The 18253-nt window shown below is 38.4% G+C and overlaps 1 protein-coding gene across 6 annotated transcripts in view; it reads right to left on the bottom strand.

Annotated features, from left to right (window-relative positions):
* The window catches only part of Faim (Fas apoptotic inhibitory molecule), a 49729-nt gene that overhangs the window by 17687 nt on the left and 13789 nt on the right, over positions 1 to 18253 (bottom strand). For all 6 annotated transcript variants that reach the window (XM_063249078.1, XM_063249076.1, XM_063249074.1 and 3 more), the window contains one exon: positions 1874 to 1923. In XM_063249078.1, the coding sequence (XP_063105148.1) occupies positions 1874 to 1923 (50 nt within the window). The remainder of the gene's footprint in view (positions 1 to 1873; positions 1924 to 18253) is intronic.

Genomic DNA, 18253 nt, shown 5'->3' with positions numbered 1-18253 from the left:
CACTGTACTATTGTTACTCCATTTATAGTCAGAAGGGTATGGAGTATTCTTAACCAATGTGTATATTTGATTTCTCAGAGTATACATGGTTTCTAATAAAATATACACACATAAAACCAGAGACCAGTAATGTGACTAGTCTAAAATGAAATACACTGTTTAAAATATATACTGAATTTTAAAGACTCAGTATGAAAAAGTTATTAGAATAACCTGTTGAATATATATTAAATTATATTTATGTATATTGATTTAAATCAAGTATATTATTTAAATTAATTCACTTAAAATTTTTTTACTGTGACTAATGAAGAACAATTACACATGAGGCTGATAACTGTAGCAGCTGTTACATTTCTATTGAAAAGCACTGATCTAGAGTAAAAAGTGAGCAAAAAGCAGTACAGTGAAGGTAGGAGAGGATTAGAGGCTAAAAATGAGTTATACCAGTCAGCAGACATCACAGCTAGATTTAATACTTGACTATGAGCATCACGATGTCCACAGCAGACAGAACAAGGCTCCTTAGCTAACACTATTTAGGAGATGAAAGCACAGGGAACAACAGGGACATGAGCAGTGGCCCGTGGCTCTTTCAGCCAGCATGGTATGCTGAGCCGTCAGCACACACTTTCCTGGATGCAGCATAATCCCCCTCTTTTATACTGGGCTTTGAATAAAAAGGCTTTGGAGAGCAGGGCAGGGTGAAGTAATACAGTTCTGTAAGTCACTTCTGGGCAATTTGCCAAATTCGTAATTTGGCCTTGATATGTTGAGATGACCAGAAAAAGGCCAAAGTAAGCTGCAACTCACCAGCAGCAAGAGCAGTATGGTGCACAGGTGTAGACTGGGTAGGGAAAGCTGCCTGAGCACTGAGCTGCCCAGTCTCCCCTGCAACTAGATTGTAGTTACAATGAGGGGGCAGTGGGGTTACACAGAGCTATTTTCCAAGCAGTGTACTTTTCTATCAGTTACTACGGAACAGACACTGTGGATGATCATTCTGTTTTACCTTTAAACCATGGGTTTTTTTTTTCCCTCCCAGTGCTAGGGATTGAACCCAGAGGTTTGTGTAGGCTAGACTAACATATTACCATTAAGCTACATCCCCAGCCCTAGACCCACATTCTTCACACCATAAAACAACATTCTCTACATTTATAATGGAAAATTCCTTCCAAGTGGGAGGAAATGTGATTCAAAAGTGCTGACTCTTTATCCAGAGAATTCCAAGGTGGGAAAAGAAGACCACTTGGTGGGCACAAGGCACACAGCAGGTCCCAGGCTGTGTCTGTGGTGACTGCAGCTATTCCAATGGGGCCACAGGACGACTTGTCTTCTGGGGTTTGTGACAGTGCCCTTCCCTTCTGCTTTTCCTAATATCTGGTTTTGTGTGTACTTTTTTTTTTAAAGCCAGCTTTTAGAAAAGTGTATCTGTTTTAGGAATGTGCTACGGGGCCTTCCTATTCTGAGTGTAACTGGTGGGCCAACAACACTGACAGCATTGAGGAAAATGCTGCAATTTACATTTTTTTTTTGTCTTTTTCGTTTTAACAAGATCCTAGCTGTTGTCCATTGATACAAATTTAAGAACCAGTGGTATGAAGCATTACTTCATATGTTCATATAGATAAACACAAAGGATGCTGGCCTAGGCAAGGAGAAGGCTGGGGCCAGTTCAGAACTCAGGTGGTTTCCAAACTGTCACTGCCCCAGAACCCTCTGGGCAAGGTCTGGCGATCTGAAGTCAGGAATACTTAATTTATGTTTTGTTTCTACCTTTGGTTAATTATAAAGCTTTGGAATGAACATTAATTATATTCAATGGCAACTTACACACAGGGCACTAAGAATAACCAAAAGACCAACCTACCGCTGTCTCCATCTTTTTACCATTGCACCATACGTCCATGGTGTCTTTTTCTGTAAAAGTAATATAAGGTTTAAGTTATAATTCTGTGATTTAAAGGTAAAGTTATATTTTCATATTTATTATTTTAGGAAAAGTTCTATAAACTGGATTGCTAAAAATCTAAAACTCAACACTTTTATGGCTTTTAAAGGTTATTGAAATTTGAAACTACTCATTTTTTATTTAAAGAGGAAACCAGAAGTGAACAAAACAATCTCTTACAAAACAATCTTGTAAGGGAAAATCAGGGTCCCAATACAAACTTCTAAAGTCTTGTTAAACAAAATAAATCCTGAAGGACCGCCATTAAAGAGTGCAGACAAATGAATGTGAGGGATTTTTCTGCCTAGGACGTTCTTTAATATCAGTGACTAAATAACTCCAGTTGGCTCTGACACTGACCCAACTGGACAATGGCAAAAAGATCACCAAACAAACTGCCTGAGGCTTATATAGGATAGACAGTACCTCAGCTTTACAGAAACTGAGTCTTCAGTGTCTTACTGGGTAGCAAATCATCTATAGTCATTTTTAGAATATCTTCACTTTGAGAAAAATTTAAAAATAATAGAAAGAAGATAGCACCAATGAAGCAGACCGCATAAATGAAAAACAAGATGCTGCCAGAATACACTTCTGCATCTGTCAGCTTGCTATAGCTTACTTCAGGCTGTAGCAGGAATGGTGAATCCTTCAAAGCGTTCAAATGTAACAGCCAGCAGCTGTGGCACTTGTAGCAACAGGCTCGCCAATACTGGGCTAAAAGGACCCTCAGATTCCTCTGCAAGTGTTAAGAGTCTTGGAAAGTGTTAGGAGAGAAAACTGCACTTAGCAAGCAGCCAAAATGGGAATAAAAGGAGTACACATCTTGGTGATCTGCAGGGGCAAACAGCTGGCTCAGGGTCAAGTTCAAATCTCCAGTGAAGGGTTTGAATCTGGTGGCCATGTGCTCCAGCAGCATAGTCTAAAGCAGCTTTTCTGCCCACACCCTCAGATGGATACCTCACGTACAATGGAATAAAGGTTCTGAGATGGCTGAATGAAACAGTGGAAAGACAGGAGACACATGCAAGGGCTACCCTAAATACAATCTGAGTGGGTAGCATGTAGGATCACAGGTATAGGGAGTCCAGCTTGTCCCAACACAGGTCAGAGCACACGGGAATGAGATAAACTACAGTGATAATGAAAACTGGCATTTTATTATTATATCACTGAATATGTGCACATACCTAGATTTTCTATAACAGCTTACTTGCCTGCCTCTGAGGAACCTGGTTAATCTAGAAGCCAAGAAAGAAAAATGAAGTTTGACTTCATAAAAGCAAAAAAAAAAAAAAAAAAAACAAAAAAACAAAAAAACCAAAAACAAACCTGATTGAAAATATTATGTATACACATAAGGAAAGTCAAACAATAAACTCCCAGCCTGAGAAAAAAATATTTGAAACAGGACAGTTGTACTAATACAAAGACTCCTAAAAAGGAGAAAAAGGCCAACAACAACAACAAAAAAAACCAGGATCAAAGGACACGAAAGAAATAGAGAAAAGTAACATACACATATGAAAAAATGCCTCGCTTAATTTTGAACAGGACAAATAAATACTAAAGTACCATTTTTCACATAACAAGGTGTTACAAAATTCCAAGCCTAGCAACACGCGGCTGGAGACCTTACGGGGCCATGAGGCGGAATTCACTAATAGGACCAAAGCAGTTATTCTCTGACCCCTGAACCCTACTTCCCACTTCTAGGAATTTGTACTAAAATAAGAGGTGCACTAAATTCTTAGAGGTCTGTGAACAAAGTTATTTAGTTATCTCTGCTTCTAAAAGCAATAGATTAGAAACAGCCCAAATGCCCATTATTTGGGGTTAAGTTAAATACACTGTTTACTATTGAAATTTATATAGCTATAAAAAGAAAAATAGTTCTTTATGTACTAATATAAAAAGCTCTTCAGAATAAACGAATACAGTGGGATGCCCTTGTGTAATGATATGGTAATAAAATATATTTGCTTCAATCTGAGTGAAGAATGCCAGAAGAACACACTACTAAAAATTTATTCAGGAGGCCAAGGCAGGAGTACCACTTTAAACTTAGGAGTTTTGGGAAAACCTGGATAACACGGAGAAAGATTGTCTTTTTTAAAAAATGCTGTTTTTATGGAGGTAGAAAAAACAGAAGGGATGACAACAGAGATGGAAACAAGATTTCTCAATGTACCTTTTTATGCCACTGTGATTTCTGAATCACATGAACAATCAACCTACTGAAAATGATAAAGAAATGAGCTCACATATCTGTAAATACCAACTCCCTTACAGCTTTGAAGCGCACTGGATAAGGGGGGCGGCCCCACGCACATTCATGTGGGAGCCTCTCCTCTTCTTGCCTGCACACGCCCTCAGCTCCACAGCCAGGGATGCCACAGACATTTCTAGAAATGTTTCCTGAGAAGTGGAAGTTTTCAGAACAGAAAGAAAATTTCCTCCTAGCAAGAACTTTCTTCAGAAACTAGGCATGGTTGAGCCGGGCATGGTGGCTCACGCCTGTAATCCCAGCACTCAGGAGGCTGAAGCAGGAGGATTGTTGGGAGTTGGAGACCAGCCTGGGCTACAAAGTGAGCTCCAGGAGAGCCTGAACTGCACAGTGAGACCCTGTCTCAAAAAGACAAACAAAAAACTTTCTTTAAATATTACTGTTCCCCTGCTGTCTTATTTTCCTCCCAAAGTATTCACTACATGTCTAAAGATTCTAGCCAATCCTATTTTCAGTCCTCTTAGATGCTTTACACTTTGAGAATGCTAAAAAGAATGTGCATAATCTTTGGAGTCAGATTTCAGTTTTATTCTTCACCAGCACTACCACTTTGGCCTCAATTTCTTCATAGATAGATGAGGATGATACCAGTTTTCTTACAGGCTGGGGAATACTAATGGTCAGGACTAATTTATGTAGTGTCTAAAACGGTAGTTAGCATAAAACATGACCTCAGTAATTTATGATGTTTTTGTTATCAAAAGCTTTTGTGGCCTTAAGTGTGCGTGTGTGTGTGTGTGTGTGTGTGTGTGTGTGTGTGTGTGTGTGTGGTTTACCATAAGATTCTAGGAAAGCCCATTCTTTTTCCATAAATAATAAAACCAACTACAAATACTATTTTGAAGGAATTCACTATGGGAAATACACTAAGTATTTTACACACACTAACTCAGACCTTATCCACAGACTTACTCTACAGAAACGGAAACCAAAGCTCGGAGTTTCAGTAGCTTGCTCACCACTTCTGACTGATGCAGGAAGGCCTGCAACCTTCATGACTAACCAGATGGCAGCCTTGGAAAAATGTAGTGTGAGGATTGGTAGAACTTACAGCTAGAACTCCAGCCAATATGAATATGAATACCTCAGGTAATTTTGCCTTCACCTTATTAAATGATTCTGCCGTATCTTCTTGCCTGGTCCCTTTCAGCCAGGTACCAAAAGAGACAAATTTGGTTTGTACTTTGTCTCCCTTCTAGGTACATCATAAGGAATAGAGGAGTAAAGGCAGACAAAGAATGGAAGAAGAAAAAAATAGATTTTAAAGGCCTGAACGGATTCACAAGAGGGTAATAAGACTAATTTAAAAGACAGTTAACTGTAAGTTAGGCCTACCTTAGGTAGTTTTCTCCATCTCCCCCATGAGAAATTAGTTTTATAATACTGGAAAAATAGTTGGTTGAATGCTTAAAATCATTGTAAAGGCTTTTTTCTTCATTGGTAAAAGCCTCATGTGTTTAAATGTGTTGACATTAATTCTAATCCTTTCAAAATTAAAGTTTCCATTAGTAAGTAATGAGATACATTGTTTCTAAAACTTTATTGTAGATTGAGTCACCACATTCCTAACATCAGTGTGACATTTCAAAAGATAATAAGATAGCTCCTAAAATCCCCCAGAAAGAAAACTAATGAGATTCAAATGGGCATAAAATTTGTCATTTAAACCAATGAAGAATAGAAGAGAGAGAGAGAGAGCCAGAAGATCTGCCTCTTGCCTGCCGGGCACCACCACTGGAAGGCCCTTTCTTGCAGGCCAAAGGAGACAGACAGATCCACCTCTGCCTGCTGCGCACAGCTGCCAAAGGCCACATCCTGCAGGCAGCCAGCGTGAGCAGAGAGAACCAGCAGATCCACCTTCATCTTAAGGGAGCTGCCACAGGAAGGCTCCTTCCTGCAGGCAGCCAGCAGGAATAGGAACACACAGCCAGGTAAGCCCTGTGCATCCGTAGGCCCCCATTGGAGGCCCTTGGTTCCCTCAGGCAGCCATCACCCACTAACAGAATCAGACAAACAAAACTCTGTGTGTCTGCCACCATCGTGGAAGTCCCAGTGTAGACACACAGGCTGAGAGAAGCAGCCCCACCTCCATGCCTCCATCCCTGATCATCAGTGAAGCCACAGTGTAGCTGCACAGGTCTGGAGAAGCCTGCTCCACGCCCTGCTATCTCCTTGTAAATCTGGAATTAGAGAAACCCAGGTGCCTGTCCCATCCCCCTACACTGCCTAGGGGTAGCCAATGTGGGAAGTGCCTGGGGCCCCACAGGGAGTTTGTTGGGAGGAACCCAGGAGAATGTCAAGAGAAAGGAGCAAAAGGCAAACTCAGACTTCTAGCCCATATAGAATAAGTCTGGGAAATACAGTCATGGAAGAAAATGGAAGTCACACACGTGAAATCTCTAAGAGATTAGTAACTGAAATAAGGAAACAACTTCGTGAGATTGTAAAAGCAGTCAAATCAGAAGTAATGTCTCAAGTAAAAGAAGAAATCACAAACATACTGAAAGAATTGTTCAGCAGATCTAAAGAAGACAGAAAAAAAGAGGAGCACAGGAAAATGATGGAAACTTTGAATGAACGTAGAAAGGAATTAACAATGCACGAAACATTCAAAGAGAGATCCAGGAAATTAAAAATTCAATTGAAAGCAGGCAAAACCACTCAAAAGAGACTGAAGACAGACTTTCAAACCTTGAAAATAGAACTGCAGCTAGTGATAGTGAAAGGAAAGATTTCTTAAAAATAAAATGGAATCAGGAAATAATGGCTGCAAGATGATGCAAAGAAGCATAATTTAAAAGTGTTAGGTGTCAGTGAAGAAGCAGGGGTCAACATGAAATTAAAAGGATATTCACAGAACAGAAGAAAACTCCCCAAATATGGGAAATGGATCTGGCATGCAGATAAGTGAGGCATATAGACTCCAACTAGCCATAACCCAAGTAAATCTACACCCAGACATATAATAATATCTCAGAAATTCATCACAAGAACAGAATATTAAAAGCTGTTAGGGAAGAGAAACAGATCACCTATAAAGTAAAACCAATGAGAATCACAGCAGATTTATCAACACAAACCATCAAGTCAAGAAGAGTCTGGAGTAAAGTGTTTCAAACCCTGAAAGAAAACAATTTCCAACCTAGACTGATCTACCCAGAAAGACTATCTTTCAAAATTGATGGAAATATAAGATACTTCCATGATAAAGGACAACTGAAGGAATTCATGAATACCAAACCAATCCTGAAGGACATTCTAGAGAGAGATAAAGATGACCACAGTTCCAGGAACAGCAACAGAGGAGGATCGCCAAACAAGATAGGCAACTGAATGAAGGGGAAAAGTGGAGGGCCAACAACAGAAGGATAGCAGGGCAAAGACAAACCAATGTATGCTGGTTGTAACCATTAATGTAGATGGCCTCAGATCATCAATAAAAAGAAACACAGGGAGAGGGGATCAAGAAACAAGATCCATCGATATACTGTATATAAGAAACACATTTAACTGGAAAGGAAATTCACAGACGGAAAATCAAAAGAGAGAAACAATTGTCCATGTGACAGGTGACCAAGCAAGAGTAACTTGCCCATCAAGAATGGATAAAAAAAGATACGGTACTTTCATGTAGTGGAAAACTAACCAGCTATAAAGTAGAATAACCTCAAGGCTCCTATAGGTAAATGGGACACAACTGGAGATCATGTTCATGGCCAAAACAGTTTGAACGCATATGTGTGAACCCTAGCATAAGAAACAGAATGAGTTACTGGGATCCAAAAGCAAAATAGTTAATGTAAGAGCAAAGGAAGGAAACATCAGGGAAAGAAAGGTGGAAACTACTGTCAATTTCTTATTGACTTATCTTGAACTCTTGCATTGTTTACACAATTTTGTTAGATTTTATTCTGTTCTGTCTTGTTTTGTTAGATTTTATTCTGTCAGACAGTAGGGGTAGCTATTTTGAATATAATGGGATATATTATGGTAATCATGGTTTCCTATTATATTGTTTTGAAGTCTTATGCTTTCATTCGTTTGATGTGTTTTATTATTTTGTTTGATTTTATTATGTGTGATATATTGAAGAAAACAAGATATATGGTATATTGAAGAAAACAAGATATTATGGTAGCCATTGCTGATTTACTATCATCTTCTTTTGAAGTCCTACCATGCTTTTGTTCTTCTGTTTTGATTGGTTCTTTCCTGTTGTGTCTTAGTTGATTTTATTATACGTGATGGTATAGACAAATTTTTTGAGGAAAATGAGGTAGTATAGTAGCTACTGTTCATTTCATGTTATTTGGTTTTGAAGCCCTGTAATGCTTTCATTCTTTTGAATGGTTTTATACTATTTTGTGTTTTTTATATTATTGTGTATGAAAGTATACTCAGCTATTTTGAAGAAAAGAGACATTATGGTAGTTGCTATCAATGTCCGGTTGTCTTGCTACTTGTATTCTGTTCTGATTTGTTTTGTTCTGTTCTCTTTTGTTTTATTCTCTTTAAAATAAAAAATTAAAAAAGAATAGAAGATACTGAAATATACATTTCATAAATTCTGAGAGAAAATGATTTTGAAGTTAAAATTCTTTACTCATTAAAAATATCTCCTTAGCCTGAGTGCCAAGTAATTTTTATCTCACAAAGAGTAGGAGAAATTACTTAAGGATATATCCCAGCAAACAAAGATGAAACCGGGAGCTGCAAAATTCAATAAGAGGAAAAACAAAAGGGTTTATGAAAGACACTGACTTTGACAATCTCCAATATAACTTCTTATGAATGGCTCAGAAGGTTCAATAGTAAAATACAGGAAAGTTATAAACACAATCCATTATATAAAAATAATTAGATAATCATAATTTTAAATGTTATTTATTGGTTTTTAATTTTAGAGCCAACCTAAAAAACCTAAAATAATGGCTGCAGCAGCCGGCTGGAGGGCAGGGGCCCCCTGCAGCACCAGGCTCGTTGCAGGTACTCAGCAATTTAACAACACACACGCACAGGAGACAAGGTTCCTGCCTAACAGAGGGTACTGCAATGCACCTGGTTTTCTAAAAACCAGTAATGAAAGGCTCTTAACTTAAAAAAAAAAAGATTAATGTAGTTAAGACGCACAGAGACAACACAGAACCTTTGGCTTCAAGACAACATGTGCAGAAGCAATTTGCTTCTGAAAATCTAAACAGAAGATGCTTTGGTGCATCTCAACAGTTCCTTGAAAGCCAGCAAATAAATACTTCCACATGGAAGAAAACGGCCCTTTGAAATGTGGGTTTTTCTAAAAAAAAAACCCCAAAATACAGCAAGGTACCCCTGCTTAGTGGCAGCATGTATCCATATTTATTTTTGCAGCTTGAAATTGAGTGCTTTTCCATTAGGATTTAGAAGGAAAACATCAATTCCCACATAAATCAAATTAGTCCAGCCTCTGTTGCTGATTTAGAAAACAATAGCAAAACTTCTCACTGACAAATTCTGCCTGCTTTTTACGCTTTGAGGATCCAGTACCTTAAAACCAATACTAGAATGGCTCAATACTAGTGGCTCATATTGAACTTGCATTGGCAACTATTCTATCTTCCATTTTTGCCTTTATTCTCGTAAGATAAAATGAAATAAAACCACCACCACCACAACAAATAATGGCTGCAGAATAAAATACAAGTATTAACTGCTTGGACAAAGTAGAGGAGACAGAGGTTGAGAGATGGAGAAAGTAGTGGAAGTTGAGTGTTTACAGCCCAACCTTATGCCACAGTGATGAAGTAAATTTACAAATTGACAAGGAAGATGGTTGTAGTGGTACCAGCAGCGTGATATTTTAGTTTCCCCAAATTCTCCCGTTAAAACAGAGCAGCAAAACCTAAAAACTTTGAGTGCATGAGGCTTTTGGAGGACACTCAGATATAAATTATTATAAAACTATTATAAAAACTCATGGACAGTATCAAAGGCCTCTCGTTTGAGTGAATGAGGCTTTTGGAGGACACTCAGATATAAACTATTATAATGATAATATTATATCAATATTATTACCTTCCAGCTAGGTCCTTCAACTGTGCAGCTGAAAATGTGAGGACCAAAATTTCTAAAATAACAGTTAAGATAAATCTCTCTTCAAGTTGTGGGTTTCAAGTATTTTGTCCCAGAAATGAGAAAAGTGAACAAGATAATCATTATGGGAATTAGTTGACAAAGATTTTAAATCTATCATTATAAAAATGATTGCAAACATTCCTACAACAAATATTAGGCTAAAAGTATCAGCAAACTAATAAAAGATAAAGAGGAACAAAATTTTGGAATTAAAAAGTACAAAAAGTCTAGTAAACTCACTGGAATGATTCAGTAAGACAATAAAGATGAAAGCAGAATGAGTAAGCTGAAGATAGGTCAGAACTTTTCCAGCCTGCACATGAAATAGGAAGGGGGCAGCGTGCATGCAGGTGACTGAGCCTCTACTTTAAAGAACTGGGACCCACAGCACAGGGCCTAACTTTTGTATCATATGATCCCTAGATGGCCAGAAGAAGTAAGTATTTGAAGAAATAATAGATGGAAATTGAGACTGTGCTAAAATTCACCAGACTATATATGAAAACTGATATAAGTTTTATGGTATGTAAGTTTAAAAAATACTTAATAGATACTGTGAGGTGGTAACACAGGTACTGTGAGTGGTAAGATGGAACTTTTATTTCATAGAAGTAAGTCCTAGACCTCTTTAATTTTAGGAATTATTGGTTTCACAATTGGTAGATAATGGTTTAGTCTTTTCCCACACTATTACCTGTATTAAATGATTAATTGGATATGAATAATGATGGCAAGATTTTTCTTTAAACAATTCTTGGTGAACAACATAAAACTATGGGGGTTTTTGGATTCTTTTTTTTTTTTTTTTGTACTTTAGGCTGGCCTTGAGTTCACTATGAAGCACTAACTAGCCTTGAACTTATGATGAGACTCCTCCCTCAGCCTCCAAAGTGCTGGCATTATAGGCAATGCACCACCACACCTGGCAAAAACTACAGTTTAAAAGAAAGCTTTCCAAAAAAATTGACAATACATAATGGAAAGATTATCCATTTATCTAAGAAAATTAACTGAAAATGACCATTATTACAACACGGAATTTGACTAATTGTACTAAAACTACTGGGTTCCAAAGAAAAACACAAAATGTTTTTGGATATCGAGGCAGAATATTCATTTTTAAAGGAACAAAAATCAAACTACTATCAGTCATTTTGACAGTAACACTTTATGCCAGGAGAAGAGAAAGTAACACATTGATACTTAAGGAAAGAAACATTATATCTAGTCAAACTGACTTTCAAATATAAGACACATAAATCATCAACATGGAGAACTCAGGATTGTTGCATGAGTGCTTCCTAAGGAATGTTAATGCAGAGCAACTTTCAGTCAACCTGAGTGATCAGAAAGAAGCAGAAACAAAGATCTGGAAGCAATAAGTAAATATTTACTTATTGAACTTAAATGTGGACTGGGAGAGAGCTCACTATATATTGCCTGTACACTCTGACAGTACAAATGCAGTATTTATACTGTAAATACATTACATGGAAGCTGTTACACAAAATAAAATATTTTTGGTAATCATATTAATGACGACAGTAGTAGAAGTGTTGCCTATGTATATATGTTAGTATTTTAGTATGTATGTTAGGTTAGTATGTATGTATGCAATGTGGTATGAAGCAAATGAGTAATTATGTGACATTCTAATTCCATTATCTTGTGTCCTTGAAAATAAGCCTTTTCAGTGGGGAAAAAAGAGGTAGATGTTAGATAAACCTAAGTAAAGTCTTGTACTACTGAACTTGAATTATAACAGTATAAACCTACAAGATGCCTTATCTAAAAATAGTCTTTCCCTCATTCCCTCTCCCTTCCTTTACCCATCCACTACCTACATATTTATTTATATATGTATATAATTCTTTTGCTCTGTTCACTAAAAACCTAAAAATAATGAATGTACATTTTATTTTTAGTACGTGATCAGATTATGCTCTTGGAATAACATTTTCCTCTAATAGAAAGCAGGGCTTCTTGGACTTCCGGGAGAACATGGCGGACAGACAGCAGCAGCTACAGAGGCTCTCTGAGAGACCCAGCTTAGAATCCAGGAATGGTGCGGAGTGAGGAATCCTAACCAAGAGGAGATATACCCTGCTGACCCAAGAACGAACTGGGCTGAGAGAAACCAACTGGGAATGCAATCCTGGTGCTATAACAGGAACAGATAAAGCCTAAGCGTGGAAGCTGGAGCCCGCGCCATTGGAAGCCACGATTTGGGTTTCCTGCTGCCGCCACTGCATCTGCATTGGCTCGGCAGGGAGAGAGACGCACGGAAGCTCTGAGAACGGGAATCAGTGAACGGGAATCCGAGTTGAGAGCTGGATGGGCGGGGAGCCGTGCATCAACCTGCGATGAGTGAGGGAAACTGGGATTCTTCCACAGTCTAGGAGGCTCCAACAGAGGACATTCTGGGACTGCGCAGACTTGCCGGAACAGGGCACTGTAGTGACTTCAGTCACATATCCCCCTCTCAAGTGGGATTGGTGAGCAGTGCCTAGCCTACGTGACACTGCTGGCTGAGACCCAGTAGGCTAGCACAACCTCAGCACCTGGAGGTGCACCCTAGTGGTGAAGCCTGGAGGGGCAGGCCCCGCATAGGCTGCCCGGTCCATAACTCCCTGGTGTGCTGCAGTGGGCGGGAACACCTAGCCGGCGCAATTCAATCAGACTGTGGCTCACAGGGAAGGAAGCTGGGCCTCCTATATACGCTTGCATATATAAGGAACAAAGAATATGGGAAGAGGGAGCAACAAGAAAGGCTCCTCGGCCCCCAATCCTGAGAAATAGGCAACAGCAGACACGGCACCAATAGACATAAAGCGCTATCTCCAGAGCCTCATAGACGAGTTCAGGAATGACGTTATTAATGACCTGAAGCAAGACATAAGCAGAATAGTTAGAGAAATGCTAAGCACCACCCAAGAAAAAGCAGATGGTGAAATGGAAGAACATAAAAAGAGGGGAGGATTGTTTGATGGAAAAAATAGAGAAAACATAGAATACATGAAGCAGGTTCAAAGAGAATACCAGGAAACTAAAAACTCATTGAAACCTGGCATAAGAGCTTGAAAGAAACTAAGGGTAGATTATCTGAACTGGAGGACAGATTTGTAAGGTGGGAGCATGAAATGAAAAACTTCTTAAAAATAACAAAGAAACAAACAGCAATAATACAAAGACTAGAAGTTGATAAGAGGATCCATAATTTAAGATTAAGAACATAAAAGAAGAGGTAGGGACACAAACAAATGAACTACAAAAGCTATTCACAGAAATAATCCAGGAGAATTTTCCTAATTTAGCAAAAGGTAAAGATACTGAGATGTATGAAGCATACGGGACCCCAGCCACCTACAACCCAAACAGAGCTACACCCAGGCATATAATAATCAAAATACCAGAAATCCAATATAAGAACAGAACATTAAAAGCTGTCAGAGTCAAGAAACAGATCACTTACAAGGGAACACCCATCAGAATTACAGCAGACTTCTTGGCACAAACCATCAAATCATGAAGAGTGTGGGGGAAAATAATTCAAGCTTTGAAAGATAATAACCTCCAGCCAAGATTGAGATATCCTGGAATAGGGGAGAACATAGCAGACAGATAGCAGATACTACGGAGGCTCTCTGAAAGGCTTGGTTCAGAAGTCAGGAATGGTGCGGACTAAGGAGACATAAGCCGGTAGAGATATGCTCTGCTGACTCAGGAACGAACTGGGCTGAGAGAAACCAACTTGGAATGCAGTCCTGGTGCTAAAACAGGAACAGAAAAGCCTCAGTGTGGAGGCTAGACCCTGCGCCATTGAAAGCTGCGATTTGGGTTTCCTGCCGTGCCGCAGCTGGCTGCCTCTACAGCGGCTCGGCAAGGAGAGAGACACGCAGAAGCTCTGAGAATGGGAGTCTGCGAACGGAGTCGAAAACAGGACGGCCAGGGAGGCGTACACTGACTTGTGGTGAGGTGAGTGAGAGAAACTGACACTCTACCACAGTTCGACTCCAGCGGAGGACTTTCTGGGCTCGGGCAGTCCTGCAGGAGCAGAGCGCGGTGGAGACTCCAGCCACACATTCCCCTCTCGGACGGGATTGGTGAAAAGTGCCTGGCCTGCATGACGCTGCCGGCGGACCCAGTAGGCTGGCCCAACCCAGATCCCAGAGCCTGACAGTGGCCTGGAGGGGCGACTCCCGCGTAGGCTGCCTAGTCCGTAACTCCCTGGTGCGCTGCGGTGGGCGGGAACACCTAGCCAGCGCAATTCGATCAGGCTGTGGCTGACAGGGAGGGAAGCTGGGCCTCCTATGTAAGCTTGCATATATAAGGAACAGAGAATATGGGAAAAGGCAGCAACAAGAAAGGCTCCTCGGCCCCCAATTCTGAGAAACAGGCAATAGCCGACACCGCACCAATAGACATAAAGCGCTATATAGAGAGCCTCATAGACCAATTCAGGAATGAAGTTATCAACGACCTGAAGCTAGAAGTATGCAGAATAGTTAGAGAAATGCTAAGCACCACCCAAGAAAAAACAGATGGTGGAATGGAAGAACAGAAAAAGAGGGGAGAATTGTTTGATGAAGAAAACAGAGAAAGCATAGAGTACGTGAAGCAGGTTCAAAGGGACTATCAAGAAACTAAGAAGTCTATCCAAGACTGGCATAACAGCTTGAAAGAAACTAAGGACAGACTATCTGAACTGGAGGGCAGATTTGTAATATGGGAGAATGAAATGAAAAACTTCTTAAAAATAACAAAGAAACAAACAGCAATAATACAAAGACAAGAAGATGATAAGAGGATCCATAATTTAAGGATTAAGAACATAAAAGAAGAAGTAGGGACACAAACAAGTAAACTACAAAAGCTACTCACAGAAATAATCCAGGAGAATTTTCCTAATTTAGCAAAAGGTAAAGATACTCAGATGTATGAGGCATACAGGACCCCAGCTACCTACAACTCAAACAGGGCAACACCCAGACATATAATAATCAAAATTCCAGAAATTCAATACAAGAACAGAATATTAAAAGCTGTCAGAGACAAGAAACAGACCACTTACAAGGGAACACCCATCAGAATTACAGCAGATTTCTCTGCACAAACCATCAAATCACAAAGAGCATGGGGGGAAATAATTCAAGCTTTGAAAGATAATAATCTCCAGCCAAGATTGAGATATCCTGCACAACTGTCCCTGGAAATTGATGGAAAAACAAGGTGCTTCCAGGATAAAGAGGAACTGGGGGAAATTGCAACCACCAATTCAACTCTACAGAAAGTATTGCAGGATATTCTAAAAAAAGAAAAATACAAAGAACCCAGAAATAGTGGCGGGGAGGCCACAATGAATGGAGCAGAGAACAAAATGAAGAAGACAAACTGACAGCTACTGACAGAAAAAGAGCTCAACAGAAATGAGACAGAGAAGATTGGATGATAGGAACAGCTATTTTGGAGAAAATGACATCTTAATAGGTAATGCTGATTTAGTATCATCTTGTTTTGAAGTCTCATCTAGCTTTTGTTCTTCTGTCTCCAATGGTCTAAATAGGCTGTATCTTATTGGATTTTATTATGTATGATAGTATAAGCAAAAACCTTTTAAAGACAAAGAGATTATACAGAAACCATTGTTCATTTTCTGTTAGTCGATTCTAAATACTCTGTAATGCTGTCATTCTCTTAAATGGTTTTACATTGTTTTGATATACTTAATGCTACAGTATACGAAGTTGTACTCAAGGACTTCAAGGAAAGAGTCAATATGGTAACTACTTTTGGGTCGGAATTATCTGGTGGTGAAACACTATTCTGCTTAAATGGTTATGTTTTGATCTGCGCTGTTTCGCTGTTATGCCCTCTTTTATCCCAATCTCCACTCCATTATTTACTTTTTAATTTTTATCCGTTTAATTAAAGGGAAAAAAAATAGCAGGATATATTATAGTAACCCACTTTGCCTTTCTATTATCTCAATTTGAAGCCCTGTATTACTCTCACCATCTTGTTTTTGACTGATGTTCCCCTATTCTGTTTTGCTGGATGGTATCAGGTTCGAAAGTTTAGGCATCAGCTGTGAAGATAATGAGATTCATTATAACGCCCATTCTCGTTGACTTTAATCTACTTTTGAAGACCTACAATGTCTCCAATGTTTTGGTTTTGTCGGTTTTTTTCTTTACTGTTTTGTTCAATTGTATTATAACTAATGATATAGGCAATTCTATTAGAGATAGCGGGAGGCATTATGGTAACCACTGTTGATCACCTTGTATTATGTTTTTACATTATCTATTATGTCCACCCTTTTGACTTGACCGATTCTGTTCTGTTATGTCACATTTGGTTTTACTCTCTTCCAAAAAAGCAATAAGAACCGTGGGAGCAATGAAACCCAAAATGTGTAATAGTCATTGTACAAAAGAGAGGAAAAGAAAGTGCTCTAAACTATATAACTGCATGCATATTTAAGTGTATAAGATAGAAAATGATATCACAGAGTTTTATTGGATCATTGAACAGAACTGTTTGCAGTATCATTGTTGGAATGTCCACTCTACAAGCTTTAATTTTGTGACTTGAACAATTATTTCTAAGATGGCAATATGTAATCCATTAACTAGTGATTTCCTACTGTTCATTTTTTTTCTGTAAATCTGTATAACTTGTACCCTTTCACTGTTTTTTTTTTCTCTTTTCTCCTTAAATAAAATTTTAAAAAAAATGAAAAAAAAAAGAGATATCTTGCACAACTATCCCTGGAAATTGATGGAAAAACAAGGTGCTTTCAGGATAAAGAGGAACTAGGGGAATATGCAACCACCAATTCAACTCTACAGAGAATACTGCAGGATATTCTAAAAAAGAAAAATATGAAGAATCCAGAAATAGTGGCAGAGAGGCCACAATGAATGGAGCAGAAAACATAATGAAGACGACAAACTGACACCTAATGACAGAAAAAGAACTCAAGAGAAATGAGGCAGAGAAGATTGGATGATAGGAACAGCTATTTTGGAGAAAACGACATCATAATACGTAGTGCTGATTTGGTATCATCTTGTTTTGAAGTCCCATCAAGCTTTTGTTCTTCTGTCTCCATTGGTCTTAACATGTTTTATCTTATTGGATTTTATTATATGTGATAGTATAAACAAAAACTTTTATAGACAAGGAGATTATACAGAAACCATAGTTCATTATCTGTTAGTGGATTCTAAATACCCTGTAATACTGTCATTCTCTTGAATGGTTTTACATTGTTTTGATATATTTGATGCTATAGTATATGAAGTTATACTCAAAGATTTCAAGGAAAGAGACAATATGGTATTACTTTTATGTCAGGATTATCTTGTGGTGAAACACTATTTTGCTTAAATAGTTACATTTTGATCTGCCCTGTTTTGTTGTTATGCCCTCTTTTATCTCAATCTCCATTTTATTATTTACTTTTTTATTTTTATCCTTTTAATTAAGGGAAAAATAAATAAAAAATAGGAGGATATGTTATAGTAACCCACTTTGATTTTCTATTAACTTGATTTGAAGCCCTGTATTGTTCTCACCATCTTGTTTTGACTGATGTTCCTCTATATTGTTTGGCTTGATAGTACCAGGTTTGAAAGTTTAGGCAACAGCTGTGAAGATAGTGGGATTCATTATGATGCCCATTCTGGTTGACTATTATCTACTTTTGAAGACCTGTAATGTCTCCAATGTTTTGGTTTTGTTGGTTTCATTCTTTACTCTTTTGTTCAATTTTATTATAACTGATGATATAGGCAATTCTATTAGAGATAGCGGGAGGCATTATGGTAACCATTGTTGATCACCTTGTATTATGTTTTTACATTATCTATTATGTCCACCCTTTTGATTTAACTGAC

Source organism: Cavia porcellus, unplaced genomic scaffold, assembly GCF_034190915.1.
Source record: "Cavia porcellus strain 051 isolate PalLab524CR breed Dunkin Hartley unplaced genomic scaffold, mCavPor4.1 scaffold_5, whole genome shotgun sequence".
Classification (NCBI taxonomy): Eukaryota; Metazoa; Chordata; class Mammalia; order Rodentia; family Caviidae; genus Cavia; species Cavia porcellus.
This window is presented reverse-complemented; position numbering and strand designations above follow the sequence as displayed.